General features: G+C 35.1%; 1 protein-coding gene across 9 annotated transcripts in view; it reads left to right on the forward strand.

The window, feature by feature from the left end:
• The window catches only part of SULT1E1 (sulfotransferase family 1E member 1), a 46034-nt gene extending 25145 nt beyond the window's left edge, over window positions 1-20889 (forward strand). For 5 of the 9 annotated variants that reach the window (XM_081512759.1, XM_081512770.1, XM_081512844.1 and 2 more), the window contains 7 exons: window positions 6255-6416; window positions 8326-8451; window positions 9254-9351; window positions 13154-13280; window positions 15149-15243; window positions 18248-18428; window positions 20732-20889. In XM_081512759.1, the coding sequence (XP_081368885.1) occupies window positions 6255-6416; window positions 8326-8451; window positions 9254-9351; window positions 13154-13280; window positions 15149-15243; window positions 18248-18428; window positions 20732-20844 (902 nt within the window). In that variant the 3' untranslated portion in view covers window positions 20845-20889. Of the gene's footprint in view, window positions 1-3033; window positions 3108-6254; window positions 6417-8325; window positions 8452-9253; window positions 9352-13153; window positions 13281-15148; window positions 15244-18247; window positions 18429-20731 lie in introns of all 9 variants that reach the window. The other 4 variants (XM_081512802.1, XM_081512792.1, XM_081512781.1 and 1 more) reach the window with 1 other exon arrangement.
• Window positions 20890-26420: the final 5531 nt, after the last annotated feature.

Raw genomic sequence — 26420 nt, forward strand, 5'->3', positions numbered from 1 at the left:
CCTGAAAGCTAAATCTGTTCCAGTTAGCCTATGCTCATATCCTGACTTTTTGGATCAAAGAATATCTTGGTAAACAATGATGGAAATCTCACAGATCCTTATCATTAAATGATGATAATTTAAAAATTAAGCTATGCAATAGTATTAAATATTACAATCCATATTAAACTTGTATATTTAACAATTGCATGTTTTAACACGTTTTATTTAATGCAAATAAAAATAAAAAAGTAAAATGACAAACTACATAAAGCCAAATGACATGCAATCTAAAAACAAGCCCCTGGTTAATCCTGTTCTATTTTGATGTTCTATCATGAAAAATTGCCATTTCTCAAAAACCTCTCATTTATTTTATTTTGTGTAGGGCTGAATATTAATGTCTTTTGTAATTAACAACCACAGGTCTCTTTTTAACACATCAGCCACTTTCACTCTGTTAATATGTACTCAATTAATATGTACTCTGTTAATATGTAAATTTTAATTCTGGCACAATGAAATAAATGCTAAATAGGATGCAGTACAGGGTTTCAAAGGCCATTTGGAGGGATATTCAGTCTTGCAAAAGTTAAGAAAGGCCTTTCAAAGTAAGTGCAATCAAATTAAAGACAAGAGACAAATGAGAACTAATCAGGTTTTGAACTAACTAAATTGGAGGTATTGACGAGGGTATAAGGTGGGAGCAAAGGAGAATATCCTCCACTGAAAAGAGGAAGTGCAGAGACATGAAACAAAAAAACCTTGGCCTTTTCTTGATTTGAAGTATAGTTGATGTACAATATTATATGTTACAAGTGTACAGTATAGTGAGTCACAATCTTTAAGGGTTATGCTCCATTTGCAGTTATTATAATTCAGTCAGTACAGTCATACTCTTTGTGACCCCATGAACTGCAGCATGCCAGGCCTCCCTGTCCATCACCAACTCCTGGAGCTTGCTCAAACTCATCTCCATTGAGTTGGTGATGCCATCCAACCATCTCATCCTCTGTTGTCCCCTTCTCCTCCCACCTTCAATCTTTCCCAGTATCAGGGTCTTTTCCAATGAGTCAATTCTTCTCATCAGGTGACCAAAGTATTGGAGTTTTAGCTTCAGCATCAGTCCTTCCAATGAATATTCAGGACTGATTTCCTTTAGGATGGACTGGTTTGATCTCCTTGCAGTCCAAGGGATTCTCAAGAGTCTTCTCCAACACAGCAATTCAAAAGCATCAATTCTTTCTGCAGTTCAAAAGCATCAATTCTTTGGCGCTCAGATTTCTTTATAGACCAACTCTCACATCCAAACACGACTACTGGAAAAACCATAGCTTTGACTAAATGGACCTATGTCAACAAAGTAATGTCTCTGCTTTTTAATGTGCTGTCTAGATTGATCATAGCTTTTCTTCCAAGGAGCAAGCATCTTTTAATTTCATGGCTGCAGTCATCATCTTCAGTGATTTTGGAGTCCAGAAAAATAAAGTCTCTCACGCTTTCCATTGTTTCCCCATTCATTTGCCATGAAGTGATGGGTCCAGATGCCATGATCTTAGTTTTCTGAAAGTTGAGTTTTAAACCAACATTTTCACTCTCCTCTTTGATCTTCATCAAGAGACTCTTCGGTTTCTCTTTGCTTTCTCCCGTAAGGGTGGTATCATCTGCATACCCGAGGTTATTGATATTTCTCTCCACAATCTTGATTCCAGCTTGGGCTTCATCCAGCCCAGCATTTCAAATGATGTACTCTGCATATAAATTAAATAAGCAAGGTGATAGTATACAGCCTCGACTTACTCCTTTCCCAACTTGGAACCAGTCCATTGTTCCATGTCCAGTTCTAACTGTTGCTTCTTGACCTGCATACAGATTCTCAGGAAGCAAGTAAGGTGGTCTGATATTACCATCTCCTGAAGAACTTCCCACAGTTTGTTGTGATCCACAAAGGCTTTGTCGTAGTTAAAATATTATATATATATATACATATATATACACTATATATGATATATTATAAAATATTAGCAATATTCCTCGTGTTGTGCAGTATATCCTTGAAGCTTATTTTATAGCTGATAGTTTGTACCACTTAATCCTCTATGCCTATCTTTCTTCTCCCTCTTTCCCTCTTCCCACTGGTAACAGCCAGTTTGTTCTCTACATCTCTGTGACTGCTTTTTTTGTTGTTGTTATATTCACTAGTTTGTTGTATTTTATAGATTCCACATAGAAGTGATGTCATACAGGATTTGCCTTTCTGTCTGACTTATTTTATTTGGCATAGTGCCCTCCAAGTCCATTTTTCTCATTCTCTTATCTAAATTTCAATGTTGTCAATGACTAACTTTACCTGGGAATTCCACACTATATCATTGAGCATGTGATTAGGAGCAGAGAGAAGGAGATTTTAAAAACAGTAATCCAAAGGTGAATTCTCTTACATTATTCCTTTAGCTGTCATCTGTTTTTGATTTTCAGGGTTGCTCCAGAGTTAAAGGCAAAGATTTGTAAACAAAAGGTGTTTTCCAAGTGACTTGTTAAGACACAAGCAAGTACTATAAATCCCTCTTTGAAAAGTCTCCCTAAACTAATCTAGGTCTCCTGACGCAGGGTCATTTTCTTCTCTCTTCTTACTCCTCTAGGGAGTTTAATCTTTCAAAAGTCAACCTCATCCATTGATTGAGGAAGTGACACTCTCTTACAAATTCTCTTATATTTTGCTCCATCATGCTTATATTTTTCTCCCTCATCTTTACCTTTACTTCCTTTTCCTCCTTCTCCTTAACCCAGTGATGGCTACTGGCAAATTTATAAATTTGCCTATGAACCAAGAATGAAAAATAACTGTAGAATCTCTAATATCCATGTGAATAAACATGACTGTGTGGCTCACTGCACCTGTACGTCTGATTCCATATTTGTTTTACCCTATTGCATCACAGACTCCAGAAAGCCTAGACTCACAAGTTAATCTCCGCCTCCTTCTCTGACATTCAGAATAAAAACTCACCAGAAACATTCCAAATGCACAGTAGTTCTCATCTTTTTTTGCAGCTTGAAACCTGAGTGGGGATTTGAAGGAAACTGAATTGGATCACCCAGTTTCTTTCACAGGACCATCTGGACAGGTTTTATCTCTATTATTATTGTTGATATTAATATTTAGATTTTAGATATAGAAAATACAGAATTACTTGTTATAAAACTATATTAAAAAGGAAACAGAGGTTAAAGTTTTTATCAATATTTTACTTACTTAATGTAAAGTATGTAAAGCTTTAATAATCATTTTGTGATAAAAAATCACTTATCATTAAAAATAATATATTTATATAATGTTTTGCTGTTTAAATTAAACAGTTTTAACATAAAACTTTAGTATCATAGTTGCCTTGTAAATCCTGCATTTAAACATGTTCTCTATTTTACTGACATGAGAACAAAGCAAGCAGAGTAGAAAAGTTAAAGTGGAGACTGAATTCTAGTCAGATGCTTACTTCTATGAAATATGTCAGAAGCAATCTGTTACTAACAGGGATATTGCAAATATTACTGTTACTTTTAAGTGAGAGACATTTGACCTTCAAGAGCAGAAATCCAAGTCCTTGGTAAATAGTTGCCAAGGTGCACCATTGGCAGGGCAGTGCCTGTTTCATCTAGGAATCGTTAGTGGATACTAGAAAGCCCGAGGAGATTTGATCTAACAATAAAACAATTGAACTTAATGAGAATTTTTTAGCATCTATTTTGTGACACAGTGCTGTTGTTCTGGATAGAAGAACGTCCAAAAGGATATTCTCTCCTTTCAGCCACTTTTCTCAAATCCAAATTAAGTTGTAGAAGGTGAGGCTGAAGCAAGCCCTATGAATCTATACTCATCCTGCTATTCAGCACTTATCACTGTGCCTGGTAACAGCAGAGGAACTCACACAGAGTATACTCGCTCAATGAAAGGCAGAATGGGGAGTAGAGGAGGGGAAGATGGAGACAGAGAGAAAGAAAGAGGAAGGAAAGAGGAAATACAGAGAAAGAAAAGAAGAAACATATCTCTTCCCTCAAGTGAGTTTATGAATCACAGTTCTAATACTTTTTGGTCAGTGTTTTTAGACAATAGCACCTACAGACTCAGTTAGGGAATGAAGTTGACAATTTCGAACTGAACTATGTCTTTTGAGAAAGAAGAAAGCAGCTGGAGGTGAATCTATACATTACAAGATGAGATAACTTAGTAAAAGAAGCTAAACAAACCAAGGGATTTTATTATATGCCACCTAGTTTAACTCTGAGATTAAAATTGACCATGAAGGGTCAGTCAGAAGTCAGCCAACTGTTTTTAATAATAAATCAGCCACTCCCACTTGACTGTAAGCCAATTCTTACAAACTTGGCAGAACACCAAGAAAGTTGTTCATGTGAATAAACAAATCAATAGGCAGGACAAGGAATGCCTTTTGTACATATTTTTTTCCCCTAGTGATTATATGAGCAATAAATTTCTATATAAACCATTAAAAAAGTTAAAAACAACTGGCAATGTAAGATGGGAACACTTCAGATATCTTCAATTTATAAATCAATGATAAATTACTTGCTATATATCATTTAGGAAAAAGAAAAACACTCCTGATGGACAAAATTGACCAAAATGATTATAATAACCAATAAACTTATGAAACATAGAAACATGAAAAGTTATAAAATATCTTTGATATATAGATTTTTAGGGGTTTCCCTGATGGCTCAGATGGTAAAGAATCTGCCTGCAATGCAGGAGACACAGGAGACCTGTGTTCAATCATGTGTATGAGTGTATAACAACTTATGCTACAGGATTTTTTTTTTTTTTTTTTGACAGGGGTAGATAAAAGGGAGATCCTACCTTGTGTAAAATAGTTCGCTAGTGGGAAGCTGCTGTTTAGCACAGGGAGCTTAGCTCATTGCTCTGCAATGACCTAGAGGGGTGAGATAGGGGGCAGGAGGGAGGTTCAAGAGGGAAGGAATATATGTGTACATATAGCTGATTCACTTTGTTGTACTGCAGAAACTATGGGCTTTTCTGGTGGCTCAGTGGGAAAGAATCTGCCTGCCAGTGCAAGAGATGTGGGTTTGATCCCTGGGTCAGGAAGATTGGGAAGATCCCATAGATGCCCTGGAGAAGGAAATGGCAACCCACTCCAGTATTCTTTGCTGGGAAATCTCATGGACAGAGAGGCCTGGAGGGCTACAGCCCATGGAGTGCTTGCAAAGAGTTGGACATGGTTTAGCTACTAAACAATAACAACAACCCTGAGACAGTCTTGTAACTAAATATTGCCCAGTTCTCTGGCATGGTGAGCCTCATTTTACTCAGTAATACCTCAAGTCTTAAAAGAAAAAAAAAAGGAGATACTATGAGGGTAATATCAAAGAAGGATAACCTTTGTTGAGATGCTATATCACAAACTCTGAATGGAGTAAATTTGCACAGGAGAAAGGTAACGAGAGAAGTTGAAAGCCAATAAAGGAAAGTTTGTCTGATTAAAAAGTCTAAGGCTTACTCTGAACATGAAATGAGGTATCATGGGATCAGGCACTGTCAATGATAACCGTGCTGTTTAACCTTATAATTTTCACACAAGTCACTTAATGAGAGTGTCAACTTCACTGATACAGTGAGAGAGAAAAGTATAAGTAATTCTAGGGGGTCATACAAAAATCTTCTGTACCTTCAAGAATCCGTGTCTTAGACATATCCATTACAGTGTCATTATTTTCATCTTTTTAATACACTCACCAAGCATTTGATTTTTTTTTTCATTGAATGAAACGTATTCAGAAACAAAGAAAGCTTTGACTTTGACATCTGGCAATAGCTATCAAATGTGGCCATCAAAATTTATTGTTGTTTAATGTATACAGAATTAATTAAAGTGATTCTTTGCCAAAATATTGTTGCATTTTCTCAATCTCTTAGTCTTTTAATATGTTTTATCAGTTTTGACAAAGAAATCAAGGCTCTGTTGAATGTATCACACATTTTGTACATAGTTTTAAAACATGTAACTTGTTTGTGCTTTGTACTTCTTATTCTTTTATATGTTAGACTTAGTAATAGGATTAGAAACTCTTAAAACACCAAGGCTATGTTATACATTTCTTTAATATGCCTTATCCCATATACTCAACATATAAGAAATGCTAGACACCCAAGAGAAATTTGATGCACAGGACTACTATTAATATTAAAACAACTTAAAGTGCAAGTGAAGTGGAAAACATACCGTTTTTTCTTTCAGTGTACCACTCTACAATGAGTTCTTCCAAGCCTGCCTATTTAGATTACTTTGGCAGAATCCGTGGAATGCTACTGTATAAACAATTTATCCAGTATTGGCATGATGTGGAGGAATTTGAGGCAAGACCAGATGACCTTGTCATCGTCACCTATCCCAAGTCTGGTAAGCCTCTTTGTTATGTCAAAGTTGTTCCCTTTTCACCTAGAAAGGACAAATCCACCTTTTCTGTTAACTATTGAGCCATTCATTTCTCCCATATTCATTCTCTGTATTAAATAAGGACAGATTATAAAAGTTCTGGTATATACATAGAAAATAGTGGAATATTATAGCTCTATTCTAAAACCACAATCTGTACATATAATTTGAGCAGCACACTGATAAATGGGTATTGTTGGCCATATAAGAAAGTCACATAATATAGATGGATGACTATAGAACCATCAGTAAAATTTAAAATTACCCACCTGTCTTTATGTCATTGTTGTCATTGCTATATAGACAAAGTATAAATGATTTTCATGGATTTTTTAAAAAATTAGCACTTTTTAGCTAATCAGTCCCTCTTTCTAAAGTCCATCTCTGAAGCTCTATTTTCAAGTAACGTCTCTTTTCCTGAAATTAGTTTGTTAGTCATAGTCTTACAATCTTGGAACTTCAGAAATTAGAAAGGTCCAGTCCAGACTTCTTCTCTATCTGGTTGTTCCAATTAGTATTTAAATATGTCAAACATTAAATATATCTTTGGCTATTCTGACTCTAAAGTGTTCTTCCATTCTCTTTCCTGTCTGGATCAATTTCAGCACAAAACCAGTCACCTGTTGAGGACATATGAGAGCTATTTCAGAATCAGTTTCTCTTACTTCTTCATCTTCCATATTCAATCAATCAATCTGCTTTGCCCTTTTAGTCTCATAGATATGCCTCACAGTCAGTTTCTAGTTTTCTTCTCACCTTCTTATGACCTCTCACTCCATTATTTTATTTACTTTGCCACTAGAGGAATTCTTTCAAAACATGACCCTTATAACCTTGCTTTCTTGCTTGATGTGTGCCAATGACCTTTAAAAACTTTTAGAAATGACTTGAACTCTAGTATGAATTATGAACCTTTGTAGGCTTGGTGTCTGCTTGATACTGCATCCTCATCTCCATTCATCCCTTCAAGTAGCCTCTGATTTAGGTTTTATAATCTATATCTATGGAGAAGGAAATGGCAATACACTCCAGTATTCTTGCCTGGAGAATCCTTTGGACCGAGGAGCCTAGCAGGCTGCAGTCCATGGGGTCACAGAAGAGTCACAACAGAAGCAATCTACATCCAGTTCATTTCCTCACCGCTTTACTATTTGTAAATGTCTGGCTTTTGATTTAAAAAAAAGGAGAGATAGTTCTTCTGTCTGATAGACCTCTCTCCTATCTTACACAACTAGTGAATTTATGCCAATAATTTGTTAAGGCTAAGCTCGATTACCATGTTCTCTTAGAGTCATTTCTTTCTTGTGGAAACATCACAGCAACAGCAGAAGCATACAAAGCCCTCCTTTGCAGTTCTTTAAATCCTTGTGCCCATCTGTATTACAGCATCTTAAGAAAAATGAAGTGTAATTATTGAGCATTGTTTCTGACTCTTCCGAGGGCCCTTGAATATCACAGGACAAGGACCAGATTTATTCTTTTCTATATTCTCTGTACTAGGACTCAACCTGAGGCATAAAAGCTATCGAGAAACCCTGTGGTTGAAAGCATGATTACTTTTTAGATGTGAAACTTTAGATCCAAATATGTTATCAGCTTGTTCATCACAATTCATCTTTGACAAAGTCAAATTTCTGTCATAGATGTATTTTATTACAACTATGTTCATCGTTATTTATTGATGCTATGTTTGGATCCTATAAGAGTAAATATTAGGGGAAATAGTTTTTGTGTCCTGTGGTGATTCTGACAACTTTCAAATACTATTTCATTGGTAGCTTCTTACTTTATCCAACTATAAAAAAATCTATTGATCCCTGCAATATCAATATGCATTGTCAGTGGGAGACTCAGGTGTGTTTAATTTTTTCAGGTACAACTTGGATTAGTGAAATTTTATGCATGATTTATACTGACGGTGATGTGGAAAAGTGCAAAGAAGACGTCATTTTTAATCGAGTTCCTTACCTGGAATGTAGATCTGAACACGTGATGAATGGTAATATATAAGTTAATTTTAAAAGCTATACACATATATTTTAATGTGTGGGTGTAAATGGTGCAAGAAAGACTGTATGCAAAATAGTATTTTTCGGCAATAGTATTAAATGGCAATTAGTATTATGTCTTCTACATAGGAAGGGATGTAAGTTTAAATCTTGACAGAGTTTATAGTATAGCATATTCCTGGAATAGAGTGAATGAGGATAGCTCTGACATGCTTTCATCAGAGCCTAGTAATATATGAGAATTATATCTCTCCTTGGGATATATGCAGTGATACTTTAAACACTAGGGACATATCCATAAATTTTCAAGGATATGCAAAAAGATATTTGTCACAGATTCTTTTATTATTGTGAAAAATTAGAGACAATATAAATGTTAATCAACAGAAAGTAAAAATGACATGATGTCATTAAACATATTATGACATCATGTTTGTTGACATTGAAGTGTTGGTATAAAATATTAAGAAAAATGCAATTAGAAAATATTAAAAAATTCATCTGTGTGCCTGGTATTTATTTATATGGCTACGAGTCTGGGCATATAGATATACTTGTATGGAAGGATGCTTACCAAAATGTTAATAAAGATCTTTTTTCAAAGTGGTGAAAATTTATTTAATCTATTTTTTTCCGTATGATTTTCTCTGTCTAAACTTCTGTCATAGTGAATACATATCATTATTATGAACATAATATAGAATGTATAGATGCTTCGATTTTTGAAATCTGTAAAAATCCATAAAAATATTTATAATTTTTGAAGTTGTCCAACTTTTTTTTTTTAATTAGGAGTAAAACAGTTAAAACAGATGGCATCTCCTAGGATAGTGAAGTCTCACCTGCCTGTTGAGCTTCTTCCAGTCTCATTTTGGGAAAAGAATTGTAAGGTAACAGAGTCAAGTGTCCTTGGCTTCCCCCGCCTCAGAGAAGGTCACAATGATAGAGTAGGTGACATCCTGCGCCTTATATACACTTGTTTATTTCTTCACTGAATCTATAGACATTTCAAAAATGTGAATCACAGTATAGTTAGAAGGTCTAGACTTCAGTTCTAACTCCAGAGCTGATTCTCAGAAAAACAGATAAACTCTCTAAGCTCTCAGGAAGCTGAAGTTTCCTCATCTGTAAAAGAGGGATAATAACTGCATTTCACATAGAGTTGTTAAAAGGATTAGCTAAACTAATGCTTGTGAAGTGCTTAACATAGTACCTAGAATGTTATAAACAACTTACAATGGCTACTTTTATTTGCTATTATTAGTAATTGTAGTCAATGTCCTCTTTTTGCAAACTATTGTGCTTGGCCTTGTCAGGCATGCAAATGAGCTAGGCAAGAATAAACCAGACAAAAATAATGGAATAATTATTTACCGAGTGCCTATCATGAGCCAGCAACATAACAAAGACACATGTAATGTTTGTCTTCATGGACACATGGTTCACAAGGGAAAGGGATAAATAACAGACACTACAGAAGGTGACATAAATCAAGTAAAGGAAGAATTCTGGCCTAGACTTTGAGGACAGAGAAGGAACCTCAAAGCAAGTAACATCTCATCTGATATATGAAGGATGTATAAGAATTAGTCTATATAACCTCTGAGGCAACCCAAGGTGGGATGTGAAACCAGTTCAATTTAGCTGGAAGGCTGAGTGCCTGTACTGGCTGGATGAGTGATGAGAGATAAGCTGGCTTTGTTTGCAACAGATATGGAAGCCAACTTATGAAGTTTGGGCTCTACTTTGATGATAATGAGGAGTTACAGCCATATTAAGCTGCTGATTGATATGATCAATTTTGCTTTTTAGAAAGAATTATAACATGGAATCCCAAAGTACAGGCTAAATGTTGTCTTAGAACACTGATGTTGTTTCTCAAGACCTTACTAGCAAAAAAAAACAAAAACAAAAACAAACAAACAAAAAAACTAACAAAAAAGACCTTACTAGCTTTATTCGGGCACACTATGATCCATACTAAACATATGAGACATTAGAGTACAATATGTAGTCATTATTGACAAAAAAGGGATCTATCAGAGTCATGAAATATTTCCATTTTGTACCGTGATATAACATGGTATATATGATATTTTCTGGAGATACATGGTGCAAACTTTTGAAGATTCAATGTTTTTTGTTTGTTTCATTTATCATGAGCAATCCTAGAAAGATTGCATACATCCTTCTGAAATCATACATAAGAGTTTTCTCTTTAATAAATACTATTTATATGTATCTTCTGGGGAAATGTGTGACTACTATTTTTTCAAGATATTTGGCCAATATACTTTTCTTTGAAGAATGGAATGAAGTCTTGGTGTTATCCCTTTACTTGTGCATGAAAAGAGACTGTACCTTTACAATAGCTACAGTCTTCAAAAACCTGCTTATTATCTCAGGGATCATCAAAGAGTAGGAGACCATTGGATGGAATCACAACTTGAATACTTCTGGAGTGATTGACTGGTGGACAAGAAGACAGGTGGATTGAAACTATTGGTAAAAGTGTGTTTGGACTTTTGGACTAGAAACTTTAAGTGGTTAAAAAAACAGAAAGTGAAAAAAAGGAACAAGCTAAAAACTAAAAGAAGCAATTAAAGTCAGTAAACTTGAGGCTTTGGAGCTGTTGCAGAAGAGATATATCCCTGATAAGAAAGAAAAGATAAAGAAACAGAACTGTCTTAGAAGAAAACATGGTGCTCAAGGACAAGTCTTTAGAACCTTTAAGGTACTGGACAAGTTTCAAGATTTGGCTACAAATGTTGCTAACTGAAGTAAAATGGAGGTAATGATCAAAGACCCCAAGAACCTAGAGACTCTGATGGATCATGTATACAGATACTAAAATTACACAGCATGATGAAAAGCTTTGGAATGGAGAGTAATATTATGAGTCTGATGTTCAAATCTTCAGTTAAACCAAGAGAGTGACCATAAGTTTAAAAATGGCTTCAGTCAGGAGAAGAATGAATTATTACAGGGTTTTATCAAGTGTAGGATTTTTAAGACAGATTATATCCCATGTAAATTGTGGGCAAACTAGAAACTTTGACTTGTGAGAGCTGAGGGGAAAGACCTAGATTTTCCTCAAAGGCAGGAAGAGCATGCACAGTGAAAAGTTAGCGTGTAGAATCAAATCCTCCAAAATGGAGAGAAGATAAACTAATGGAAGTTTAAGGAAAGAGGGGTTGCTTTTACCTTCCCCTTCCCCCACCTTGAAGAATAGGGAACTAAGAAGTACAAACTACTATGTATAAAATAAATAAGCTACAAGGATACATTGTACAACACAGGGAATATAGTCAATATTTTATAATAACTATAAATGGAGGTAACCTTTAAAAATTATTAATCACTATGTTGTACACCTAAAACATATAATATCGTACATCAACTATAACTCAATAAAAAAAGAGTACATTGGGAAAAAAAAAGTTTCATGGACAACCTGGAGCCAAACTTTATACAGATTGTATTTTGAGATACAGAGAATATTCAAGACAGAAGGAACAGTATGAACAAAAAAAGGAACAAAAATGATGAAGCAAATTTGTGGAGAGATATATATATATATAGTGGCAAAGAGTTCCATTCAGCTCATAAGCGAAAAGGGCTAGGGAAAATTTTAAATAAATGTGGAAAAGTTTCATATGGCCAATGATAGCTTTGTTGAGAAAGAAATTTGACTTTTTCTGTAGTATTTGGAGCTTTTTATAGTGGGGCCTTAAAAATGAAAACCATACTTCTTAGAATATTTGAAGAGATTTCTTTAAAATTGTTTGGAAATGTAGAAACTTGAGTAAGACAGATTAGTGAGCTTTACCAAATCCACTAAAGATTGGAGAATCAAGAGCTGCCATAGACCATGGCATGGCTCAGGTGCCTGAAGGAGGAAGTGGAAGACCATAGAGAGACAGAGTTTACTTTTGCAGGTCTTTTCCTGCAATGCAGAGTTGTTGTTTAGTCATTAGGTCATGTCTGACTCTTCTGTGACCCCATGGACTGTAGCCTGCCAGACTCCTCTGTCCATGAGGTTTCTCAGGCAAGCATCCTGGAGTGGGTTGCCATTTCCTTACTCCAGGGGATCTTCCTGACCCAAGGATCTAACCCCTGACTCCTGCATTGGCAGGCAGATTCTTTACCACTGAGCCACCCGGGAAGCATGGAGTATCAAGGGTCTAAGCATCCCATAAAAATTAGCTTTTCTTCAGGACTGTGAGTAAGAAAATAACAGGACCTTTTTAAAATTGTTATGCAGGATGGTTGTGTAGTATAAAGGCCAGAGGACTTTATTTTTGACTGAATGATTTACCAAATCACTTACTCTCATTGATTTATTCTCAACCATGTATTCTGACTCAAATTTAGTTTAGTTTCTTCACTTATAATTTGGAGATAATAATCTGCCTCACCCAACTTATATCAATGGAATTTGAGGCTCTCAAATGAAACACGTGAAAATGGCATGAAAAGTGAAAACTAACATTGAATAGCAATACAGAAGATGTTGTCACTTCAGTTTATTGAAGGAATTTGCTTTTTTATAATTTTAATATTTTATAAATTTTCTAAAGCAAATATATGTTATGTTTACAGTTAAAAACATAAACGTTTTCATTTTAGATATTTATGTGACTATATCTGAAAAATAGTAGGTGATTTAATAACTTATTTCACCTTCCTTAGATCATCTATCTTTCCCGGAATGCCAAGGATGTGGTTGTTTCTTATTATTTCTTCTTTTTAATGGTGACTGCTAATCCAGATCCTGGTTCTTTTCAAGATTTTGTGGAGAAATTCATGGATGGAGAAGGTATGAAGAGTTTCTTTCTTTTTCTGAATTCTTTCAAGGTAAATGATACAAGACAAATGGCATCTTTGGGGATAATTTTTGCTTTCTGTTCTGGTCTGTTATCTTCCTGGTCCTTAATTAAAACACAGAAGTTCTAGAAGCCCTTGAACTTAGCACAAGCATAGTTTTTCCAGATAAGAATGGCAAAGTTCAGAATCTGGACACTCGAGTACAGTGCCTACAGGTAGGTATATATATGTATATGTGTGTGTCCAATTCTCTCTCATGTCTTTTTATTATAGAAGTACTTCACAGTGTGTTATTATAACCTTATTGAACAAGAAAGAAAAAGGACAGAGGAGAGAATGTGTTCATTTGTATTTAAGAAAAATTTCAGATACTAAATGAGGTCAGAATTCATGAAGAAGTCTGAATATCTACAAAATTCTTACTCATTCTACCCACAGTACAGTCTGAATAATTCAACTAGATTTCTTAGAATAGTACAAGAGTTACCTGAGCAGAAATTCTGGGAAATTTTGTCTTTTTATTTAACTCCAGACTAAAGCAACAGAGTATTCAGGTTTGAGAAAGAAAGTGTTCAGAAGAACATAGTATTAACTAAAGAAGGCCATTCTGACTCCTTAATAATAAGTGTAAGGAAAAGGATAATAATGTCATTTATATCCAAAAAAATTAATATTGACTCAATGAAAGTGTGGTATATGTGCTTTATGTTTGTTGCTACCTTTGGAAAAATTTATGCTAAAGCACGAATAAATTACATGCCTCAAGATCATCAAAACGTGCATTGTAAAACAGATAAAGATAATGCTGTACCTCTGCAAAATAGATGAATAAGATCACTATGAAAGTCATTATATGACTTTTCTGCAAAGAAACAAACGTGACAAAACAGAAGCAGACCTACCCACAGATATAGAGAAAAAATTAGCAGTAACCATAAGGGAGAAGGATGGGGGAGGGGCAGAATGATGAAGGAGATTAAGAGTCCAAACTGCTAGCTATAAAATAAATATATCACAGGGAAGAAATGGACAATATAGGGAAAATAGTCATTATTTTATAACTTTTGGTGTATAACTTATTCAAATATTGAATCACTATGTTTACACCTTTGATATTATTTTAGGTTAACTATAAATAAATAAATAATTATCAGTAGGGTCAAAGGACAAAAGAAATATGCAATGATTTAATGCAAAGCAGAATACTTTGGCTCACACATCATTATATTACCATGTCAGCTTTTTACTGGGTGAAACACTTGGATACATGTGAGAGAAGATGAGGGAGAGAAAAGAAGAATCCATATTTGGTCATATCACATCACCTCCAAAATCTTCTAACTTTTTAAAGTGAGAATGAAACTAAAGATCCCTAGAAAAGCACCCCTTACCCTTTAAACTGAAACAGTGTAACAAAATTATATAATTATTATAATTATAAATTATTCAGTTACCAAAGCTAGTTTTTAAATGGTAAATTTGAGATCTGGACTGCATTCTAATCATAAAAATGTTGATAGTTCTACTATTCAACTCCTTTCATTAACAACCTGATTTTACACACACACACACCATTTTCAAACATGCTCTCATAAGCTCTGAATCAAATGGAAAGACTTCCATCACTTTTCCTCTGAGTCATAAACCATATCATAATAATGAAAGTTGAGATTATATTTCTGTACGTAGATTTTTCAACATACTTCCTGCAGAGAAATTTGCCTCAGATGGGCAGCTGATCTCTAGTTTTCATTCCATGATCATTCATTTATATTCTTTTCTCTGGAGATTCATTTTCAAGCTGAGTGTGAGAGTAGAGTTGATGCTATGTCTTCACATTGTTTTTATCTCTGATTTTAGTTCCTTATGGTTCCTGGTACGAACACACAAAAGCTTGGTGGGAAAAGAGAGAGAATCCACAAGTGCTATTTCTTTTCTATGAAGACATGAAGGAGGTGAGAAACTCAAAATATATGGCAGCTTCATAATTCTCAAAATGTTAGCACTTGACAATAATGTAGATACAAAATTTTGCCTTCAAATAAATAATGCAGCCAACTCCAAAAGTTACAATAATCCAGATACTCTACTACAGATTTAAGCTGGTGAATAAAAACCTTCTGTATATGAACACATTTAAACTCAAGTCTCAAAAAAATTACCAAAGATAAAAGTGGAAAGTGTTTGAGTTCTTTATTCAAAGCAACAGCCACACACAACACACACACACACACACACACACACGCACACGCACACATGCAGGTGCACATGCAGGAATCACAATGGGCAAGAAGAATTAACTGGTTTCTAAATCCATAGATAATGGAATTATTAGAAAAGGACCATAAAATGGCTATACTTCACATGTTTAAAAAAATAAAAGAAGAAATTGAAAATCTTACAAAGAAACAAGAGGTTATTAAAATTGACAAAGCAGATTTGGGGGAAAATGAGCAGCAAACCAGAATTTCTAAAATAACTTCTAGAAATTAAAATTTGAAAAGCAAAAAGATGGCTTAAATAACAGATAAGACATGGCTAAATAGTGAATTAGTAATGTGGAAAATGATTCTGAGGAAAGTCCACATACAGGATGTACCTCAGTGAGATAAATACAATACTTTAGAAAGAGAGTAATGGATATGTAGGATACAGTAATAACATCTTACATGTATCAAGTCAAACTTGCAGAAGAGAGTAAAGAAAATGCCAGAATAGCAATATGCAAAAGCATGATGACATCACAATTTCTGAAAAATCTAGTTTTTTTCTAGCTTCATTAATAATCAGGGTAATTCAAAATAAAAATTTCTATGAAGTGCTATTTCACACCCAGCAGAGTGACAACAATGAGATGTAGTCTGACTGGGCTGTGCTTAGTTGCTCAGTCGTATGTGACTCATTGCGACCCCATGGACCGTAGCCCGCCAGGCTCCTCTGTCCACGGGGATTCTCCAGGCAAGAATATTGGAGTGGGTTGCTATACCCACTTCCGAGGGATCTTACCCACACAACCCAGGGATCGAACCCAGGTCTCTCACATTGCCGGCAGATTCTTTCCCAGCTGGGCTACAAGAGAAGCCCAGTCTAACTGTAGTCTGACAATAAATGCTAGTGAAGATGTGGCTTAGTGAAAAGTAACACACTTCTGATAAGAGTATAAGAATATACAAACATTGTGGAGTCAACATGTCACCTAGGGATGGCAAACGTGTATAACTGAAGGCTTACAAATTCCACTAGCAGATATATGTTCATGAGAAACAATGATGTGTATATTAGTTTATATGTACAGCAACCTCCATAACAGCATTCCGCACGACCATAAAAACAACCCAAATACACATATACTCAGGAATCAATGCATTGTATATACTATTATTCTACAATTAAATATTATATTGCAGTGAAAAGGAATACATTTCAAATGCGCTTATCAGTTGAGTAAAAAAACCAAGCCATATGTTGTCTAGGGATACATACATGAGTTTCAAATCTACAGAGTAAAGGCACAAACAAGATTGAGTAGATCAATTTCAGGACAGCAAGTTTGTTTGCTGTTGTTGTTTGTGAAAATTGGAACGGAGAGTGAAACAAATGAAGTTGGTAACTTTCAAATAGAAGAACTTAACCAGTTATGAATGTTTTCTTACATGCATTGGGTAGCGGGTAAGGGTGTTGCATTCATATTTATTCTTTAAAGTATACATGTACACATATCAAATAATTTTTAAATAAAAGACAAAATACTAGATCTTTTTATTAAGGGATAACAAGTATCTTTTCTAAATTATAATTTATTTATTTACTTATTCTTTGGCTGTGCTGGGTCTTCATTGCTGCTCAGGCTTTTCTCCAGTTGTGGCGACCAGGGGCTACTCTACATTGAGGTGGCCAGGCTTCTCATAGCAGTGGCTTCTCTTGTTGTTGAGGATGGGCTCTAGGGCATGTGGGCTCAGTAGTTGCAGTTCCCAGGCTCTAGGGCACACGCTTGATAGCTGTGGCACATGGGTTTAGTTGCTCCACGGCATGTGGGATCTTCTGGATCAGAGATTGGACCCATGTCTCCTGCATTCGCAGGTGGATTCTTTACCACTGAGCCACCAGGGAAGCCCTCTTCTCTCATTCTTTATTAGCAGCAAGAAAGTAATTGATATCCATGTCTTGTTCACATCTTTGCACAATTATTGAAATGCATTTCACAGTAATTCTAGAGTAGTTTTGATGAGGACATATTTAAAATAAAATTATGGATATTATTTTAGAAGCAGAATTATTTCTTTATAGAATTTAAGGCAGAACAGATTTGAATGAGAAGCAACCATGATTTGTAGTTTACTATTATATTACTTAAATTTGTATTCTATAACTAGAATATTGAAGACAGTAAATTTAAAAGGCACATGAACAAAATTAATTAGTTAATCCATCTCTTTCACCCTCTCAAATTGTCTCTGTCCATTTACTCCCTATTTTGATCAATAATGGCCAGGTTTATGTTTCTTCTCTATTTGCATGAATGAGGAGCAAAAGAATAAATGTTTTCTCTTGTTTCTGCAATACATCAAATAAGAGTAAAAGACATTAACCTTTTATGTAGAGATACTATCTTTTTTGTGGAAATAAGTAAATAAAAAACACGTGAGAATACACATATGATACAATAGATTTATTTGGAATTTATGGAGCAAAAATAGAGTTATCTAACTTAATTTGGAATAGTCAAGGAAATGATCCCAAAGAAGGTGATACTTAAGCTGAAGTTTGACAGGTAAGCTGCTCATTAGAAGCCTACTTTCTAATATCAGTGTGAGGAGGAGACGGGAAGAATGATTTTCTTATTATGTCCTTTTTTATCCACAAAGTAATATTATTCAATTTCAGTAATTGTCTTACTGAAGATAACTATAATTGTCTTTAGTAATTGTCTTCAAAAACAAAATATGTTTTTTTTCTTAGAATACCAGAAAAGAGGTGATGAAATTGATAGAATTTCTGGGAAGGAAGGCATCAGATGAGCTTGTGGACAAGATTATAAAACACACTTCATTCCAGGAGATGAAGAACAATCCATCTACTAATCATACAACACTACCGGATGAAGTCATGAACCAAAAAGTATCTCCCTTCATGAGAAAAGGTGAGATAGTCATGTTATTTGCCTCCATTGCTACAGGGAGGCCTAAGCTTAAACAGTTACAGGCAAACATCTATTAAAGTCTATTCAAGTCCATGGACCCCACTTGTTTTCTTCAGAGCTATTTCCATATTTCAGTGATCAGAAGTACAAAATATTAATGCTACTACTAATAAATTATTATTAGAAACATTACTAATAGTAATTGACTAGTTTTGGAGAAGCATGAAATACTAGTACTACTACTAATAAATTACTATTACATGTTGATTATTTGGTGCATACAACAAATATATTAAGAACTACCAGCAGTCACCCCAGCCTCAGTACTAGCACTAATACCACACCCTACTAGCTGTTATTTGTTAAGTCTTTATGCCTTGGTGCTACACAGATACATTATACAAATTGTAAATTCTATTTTTTTAAATTCTAATACAAGAGTTGGGAAAAAAAACTTATATTATCTCATTTTGAGATGAGTAAACAACCTTAGAACAGTTATTCAGCTCTTCCTTAGCTAAGTGGTAGACGTTTTTCAAGACTAAGTGTCAAATGTCCAAACATCAAATTGTACACATTGAATATGTACAGTTTTCTGTGTATTAATTATACTTCTACAAAGCTGCTAAAAAAGCACTACGTTTCAAAGCACTAAGCAGAAAATACTGCTCAACTTGGTAAAAATATTAAAATGCAATGAGGTGACATCTACTGGGAGAAGGCATGTTCTTGATGAGATACAGCCAGTTCATAAATACATAGGCATATAGGATATGCAAAGTATTGAGACATCCAGTGTTACTTGGATAATCTTCCTCCTGGAAGAAAAAAATAAAATAATAAAATAAAATAAAAGAATAATCTTCGTCTTGGAACCAAATTTTCAAAGAGGTTAGGGATTTTTTAAACAATTGAATTAACAAACCTGCAACCAGGTTAAAACAGGGCAACCCTGAAAAGGGAATAGCATACAGATTAAATTTAGGTTACTTATACTCAGATTATCTCAGTTTCTTTCCCCATAATGTCCTCATTTATTTTTAAGCTAAAACAACAAACTAAAAATAATTTCCATGCTTGTCAAGTGTTTCATACTAGTGCGTCCTCAGACAGCATCTGATTTTCAAGACATATTTTCTATCTTCTGCTTTTTGGATTATTTCATTGGGAAGGTTTAGAGCTCCTTGGATTAGGAGGACAAGTGAACTACTGATTAATTTAAAATACTAGTGACTTCCTCCTGTCAGAGGGGAGTTGGAAGTGATGAAAAGCAAAGAAAAGCCTGCTAGACTTTTGTAACAGCACAGGTGGGAAATATTGAGGAGCTTCTCTAACTGTTGGTGGCAGTAAAAATGGAGGAGAATGGCTATGAAGAAATGCAGATATCCACTGCATAAGCTTGGCTGTTGTCTTTAGGCCAGAATATCTAATTCTTTATTTATATTCAGACTTTCTTCATAACCATTCTCTTGAGATGAGGAAACAAACTTAGGACAGTTATTCAGCTCTTCCCTAGCTAAGTGGCAGACGTTTTGCTTTGAAACTTAGTGCTTTTTTAGCAGCTTTGTAGAAGTATAATTAATACACAGAAAACTGTACATATTCAATGTGTACAATTTGATGTTTGGACATTTGACATTTAGTCTTGAAAAACGTCTGCCACTTAGCTGAATAACTGTTTTAAGGTTGTTTCCTCATCTCGAGAGAATGGCTAAGAAAGTCTGAATATAAATAAAGAGTTAGATATTCTGGCCTAAAGACAACAGCCAAGCTTATGCAGTGGATATCTGCATTCAATTAACCAGGTTATGGAAAATGACTCAAAGAAAATGCAATCTGGTGGGGAAAAAATGAATTTATTTTTAAACTGGGTGAATTTGAGATTTTCCTATGGAATACAGGTGGCCACATCAGTTAGGCACTTGGGTATGAAGACATAAGTCTGGATTTTAATGTTATCAACATGAAGATGATATTTAATACCACAGCAGAGGTAAAACATGAATCACGAATATTTCAAAGGAAATTGGAGAAGAAAATTAAGTAGCATAAGAAAGGAAGGTCAGAGAAATAAATGTGCTGGGTTTTTTTTTGTATGTTTATTTGTTATATTTTCTTTAAACGATCAGGACAAATCCTTGTTTGCACTCTCAAATATATAGTATTTATGGTATATACTTATAATTAAGGGTTGCAAAAATAAAATTTGATTAGGTGTTAATGAAAGTGATAAATATTGGAAAATTTCACTATTGTGACTGGAAGACATAGTGTTTACTGCTTTCTTTTCTTTTCTGTTATAGGAGTTGTAGGAGACTGGAAGAATTACTTTACAGTAGCCCTGAATGAGAAATTTGACAGGCACTATGAGCAGCAAATGAAGGGGTCTACACTGAAGTACCGAACTGAGATCTAGGAAGGGTTTTCTTAACATCTGAGATTAAAGTGTTCTTCCATCCTTCCTCACCTTCTTCATTTTAAACTAGTAGAGAATGAATCATACAAAAGATCATGATCAGGTTCACATGATTATTGAGATCTTAGTATGAAAGAGCAAGAAAGATTTTTTTTCCTGTGGCATTATCTCTTTAATATTTTCTTTTCTTTTTTCTTTATTATAAATATTACACAAAGCTATAATCCATGAGAATGATGTAGGTACACACAAATTGTTCAAGTTATTAGAACCTCAGTAAAAATAATCAAACATTCCAAATTCTTTAACTTTGTGTCTACTTTTTTTTCCATTTATTAGTATATTTGGTATATATGTATACATTTAAATACATATATGGATAAACATATTAATAACTGTACATGGAATTCGAAAACCTTCACAAAAAGAGCTAAAGAATAAACATGAGTGTATAACTAGATGTATTATTTCTTGGCTGATATTATCTTTCATTTACTGCAAAATGACTTAACTTGGAATTTACCTTAGTTTAGCATAAATTTTCAGCATTTTCAGAACTGATTTCCAGATGCCTATAAATAATCCCAATGAGTACTATTTATGTTTGCATATCTTTAGCTAAGTTAAAATATTTATGCTTTAGGGTTCCTTCTATCCTATACACAATGTAATGAAAGCAAGGTCTGTAAACTAAAGTTTTAAAGAATGTGACATATACCAGTAAAATAAAACAAAAGCAAAAGTAAAAGAAGAAAAATTGTTTTTTATTTAAACAATGTTGTTTTGATTTATGTCTCCTATTTTTCTAAATTCTGTTGATCATCTTTTTCCTATAATGTTTTTATTTTCACCGTCAATGCTTCCTTTCTCTGCATCAGAAGATACACAAGATTATGAAAAAATCACTATGGGTCTCCAGTAGAATACAACATCATTAATTTATAAATTCATAGGTCAATTCCAGAGAGAAATTGATATATGTTTTCTTATTCTTTGGAGAAAAGACTAGGAGTTTCCTAGCCCCTTGTTTAATAATTTTGATTTTTCAGAATCAAAGCTATATTTAGTGTAACATTGCTATAAATTATACAAAAATTGAAGAATCTTGAAAGTTATTAAGAATTTGTTAGGTTGGGGTGGCAATTAGAATCTCAGTTTCTGGAGGGAACAATCGTTAATGCATACATACACACAGGTATGTATGTATCATGGCAAATAGAAGGGGAAAAAGTGGAAGCAGTGACATTTCCTTTTCTTGGGCTCCAAAATCACTGCTGATGGTGACTGTAGCCATGAAATTAAAAGAAACTTACGCCTAGGAAGGAAAGCTATGATAAACCTAGACAGCATATTAAAAATGAGAGACATCACTTTGACAACAAAATTCCAGATGGTCAAAGCTATGCTTTTTCCAGTAGTCATGTGCAGATGTTAGAGTTGAACCATAAAGAAGGCTGAGCACCAAAGAATTGATGCTTTTGAACTGTGGTGCTGCAGAAGACTCTTGAGAGTCCCTTGGACAGCAAGGAGATCAAATACTAAAGAAATCAGCCCTGAATATTCATTGGAAGGACTGTTGCTTAAGCTGAAGCTCCAATACTTTGGATACCTGATGTGAAGAGCTGACTCATTGGAAAAGCCCCTGATGCTGGGAAAGATTGAGGGTAGGGGGAGAAGGGGACGACAGAGGTTGAAATGGTTGGATGGCATCACTGACTCAATGGACATGAGTTTGAGCCAACTCCAGGAGGTAGTCAAGGACAGGGAAGCCTGGAATACTGCAGTCCATGGGTTGCAAAGAGTTGGACATGACTTAGCAGCTGAACAAAAACACACATTAATACATATACACACATGCGTACTCATTCATTATCATTATTTTTTTCTGAACCATCTGAGATCCAATTGTAGACATAATCATCCTTAAATATGCCTGTGTCTATTTTTTAAAAATAAGGGCACTTTCTTGTATAACCAGAACTATCCAAATAGGAAATCAATATTGACACAGTATTATTATCCAATTCATATGTTACATTCACATACATCCAAAATTTTTCATCACAGGGTTTTTATTTTTTATTTTATTTATTTTATTTTATTTTATTTTATTTTATTTATTATTTTTTTTTATAAATTTATTTATTTTAGTTGGGGGCCAATCACTTCACAACATTGCAATAGTTTTTGCCATACATTGACATGAATCAGCCATGGGTTTACATGTGTTCCCACTCCTGGACCCCCCACCCACCTCCCTCCCCATCCCATCCTTCTGGATCATCCCATTGCCCCGGCCCTGAGCCCTTGTCTCATGCATCGAACATGGAATGGTGTTCTGTTTCACATATGATAATATACATGTTTCAATGCTATTCTCCCAGAACGTCCCACCCTCACCTTCTCCCTCAGAGTCCATAAAATTGTTCCATGCATCTGTGTCTCTTATTCTGTCTCGCATATAGGGTTATCGTTACCATCTTTCAAATTCCATATATATGCATTAGTATACTGTATTGTTGTTTTTCTTTCTGGCTTACTTCACTCTGTATAATGGGCTCCAGTTTCATCCATCTCAGTAGAACCGATTCAAATGTATTTTTTTTAATGGCTGAGTAATATTCCATTGTGTATATGTACCACAGCTTCCTTATCCATTCGTCTGCTGATGGACATCTAGGTTGCTTCCATGTCCTGGCTATTGTAAACAGCATCACAGGGTTTTTAGTTCTTACCTTCTTGTCCTAGATCCAATCTGGGATAACATGCTCCATTTTATTGTCATGCTTGCAGATTTCCTTCAGTCTCACCAGTTGCTATGCATATTTATGTGTTTCATGACCTTTGCAGTTTTAGAGTATAAACTTTTAATATCTCCCAATCTTGCCCATCTCAACACTCAGGACATACAGAAAAATTGTGGATCTCTCAGTACATCACACCAGAGGGCATGTAATGCCCAGCCTCTTCCACACTGTTGCTGTCAAACTTGATCATTTTTTAAAATTGGTGTCTTCCCTGTTTCTCTATCATAACATTACCTTTTCTGTCTTTGCAATTGATTAGCACTTTGTGGTATTAATAATTCATTCTTTTGAGTTTAGCATCCATTGATCATTTAGCCTTAATCCTTCACCACTAAATTAATTGCAAATTCTGTCAATAGTTTTTATTTCTATCATTCTTAGCTTGTTGAATGACACTACATTATAAGAAAGTAATTTCCCCCTCATTTATTCATTCATATCAATATGAACTCATGACTGCTTATTTAATTCAAACACTGAGCTTCCCCAAAGGATCAGTGAGTAAAGAATCTGCCTTCAATGCAGGAACCACAGGAGATGCAGATTCGATCTCTAGGTCAGGAAGAGATTCCCTGGAGAAGGGAATGAGAACCCTCTCCAGAATTCTTTCTTGAAAAATCCTATGGGCAGAGGAGCCTGGTGGGCTACAGTCCAAAGGGTCACAAGGAGTTGGACAATACAAATACAATTACAATCCAAATACAATTAAACTCCATAAGGCAGGGACTTTATTTTATTCACAGAATAATACAAAGTCTGTAGAACTGAAACTTGTTTACAGTATATAATCATGAATATTAGATAAATGAATGAATAAATATCTACCTAGGTACATATGTATATCTCTATTATTAGCAAGAGTTTAAAAAATAAATTCCTTATTCTTACCAATGAAAACGTTATTTTTTTCATTTCTATCAACCCGTGAAACCACTGAACGTTAATTTCAACTAAACTATCAAGTGGTGGTTTACTCGCTCAGTCATGTCCGATTTTGTGACCCCATGAACTGTAGCCCACCAGGCTCCTCTGCCCATGGGATTTCCCAGGCAAGAATGCTGGAGTAGGTTGCCATTTCCTTCTCCAGGGGATCTTCCCGACCCAAGGATTGAAGCCAGATCTCCTGCAACGTAGGCAGATTCTTTACTGACTGAGACACCAGGGAATTATCAAGTACTTTTTCCAAATCTCTAAATATTAAGACCAAAGTTATCTGTAAAGGGAAAGATTTATTGTACATATTTTAGAACAACTATTCATAGGAAAATTTCAAGCCAGTCTTCAACTTAGCGACTATTTTAGGAAAAGGTCTATAAGAAGCAATTATGTTAGCTAGCTTTACTAAAGAAACCACGCAATCTGAAATCTCTCATTACTTAACAATAACGGAGGGCTAGTCCTTGTTCATGTTACTTTCGGACTGCCACATTTCTCCAGGCTTTAGACAGGCTGAGACTCTTGAGATACTTGTTTTTTTATTCTGCGACCCAAGCTGACAAAGCTGCCCTTTTGAGGTACATGTTCATTTTCAAGTTACACACAATAAAGAATAAGAGCGCCACTATAAAATGCAGTCTCTTACAGTGTAATTGGTATGTTATCACTTCTACTCACATTTAATTGGCAGAAGATATCATGACCAAATCCAAACTTACTGGGCAGGAAAGCATATGCTCCTTTCATAGGCAAGTTCAGTTCAGTTCAGTTCAGTCACTCCGTTGTATCCGACTCTTTGTGACCCCATGGACTGCAGTTCATCAGGCCTCCCTGTCCATCACCAACTCCCAGAGTTTATTCAAACTCATGTCCATTGAATCAGTGGTACCATCCAGCCATCTCATCCTATGTCGTCCCCTTCTCCTCCTGCCTTCAATCTTTCCCAGCAACAGGGTCTTTTCAAATGAGTTAGCTCTTCACATTAGGTGGCCAAAGTGTTGGAGTTTCAGCTTCAGCATCAGTCCTTCCAATGAATATTCAGGACTGATTTCCTTTAGGATGGACTGGTTGGATCTCCTTGCTGTCCAAGAGACTCTCAAGAGTCTTCTCCAACACCACAGTTCAAAAGCATCAATTCTTTGGCGCTCAGCTTTCTTTATAGTCCAACTCTCACATGCATATATGACTACTGGAGAAACCATAGCTTTGACTAGATGGGGCTTTGTTGACAAAGTGAAGGTCAATCAATGTTTTCCAAGATTAATATCAGCTACCTTTTTGTAGTCATTTGGAATCAGAGCTATTGGTATCTATTTGATATTTGACAATAATAACTGAATTATCAAGAATTCAAGAACTATCTAGTTTTATTCATAACCCCTTGCCATCCCTAAAACTTGGTTATTCATTTTCTTGATAAGAAAATGCTGAATTTATCACACAGCACTCACATTAAGGCCTCTGAGTCTCTCGTTGTTTGGCCCAAAATGTGAGAATCACTTGTGACTCTTGGGCCATGGTGAAAACATATTTATCTGAAAAAAAGTGAAAATGAAAGTCCCTCAGTCATATCTGACTCTTTGTGACACCATACATGGACACTATACAGTCCATGGAATTCTCCAGGCCAGAATACTGGAGTGGGTAGCCTTTCCCTTCTCCAGGGTATCTTCCCAACCCAGGGATCGAATCCAGGGCTCCTGCATTGCAGGCTGATTCTTTACCAGCTGAGTCACAAGGGAAGCACATTATAAATCATTCTTCTTGCCTATCTATTTCATACTAGAAGTTTGTATCTCAAACCCACAATTCTATCTTGCCCTTCCCCTCCTC

Source organism: Giraffa tippelskirchi, chromosome 1, assembly GCF_054371585.1.
Source record: "Giraffa tippelskirchi isolate mGirTip1 chromosome 1, T2T-mGirTip1v1.2.pri, whole genome shotgun sequence".
Classification (NCBI taxonomy): domain Eukaryota; kingdom Metazoa; phylum Chordata; class Mammalia; order Artiodactyla; family Giraffidae; genus Giraffa; species Giraffa tippelskirchi.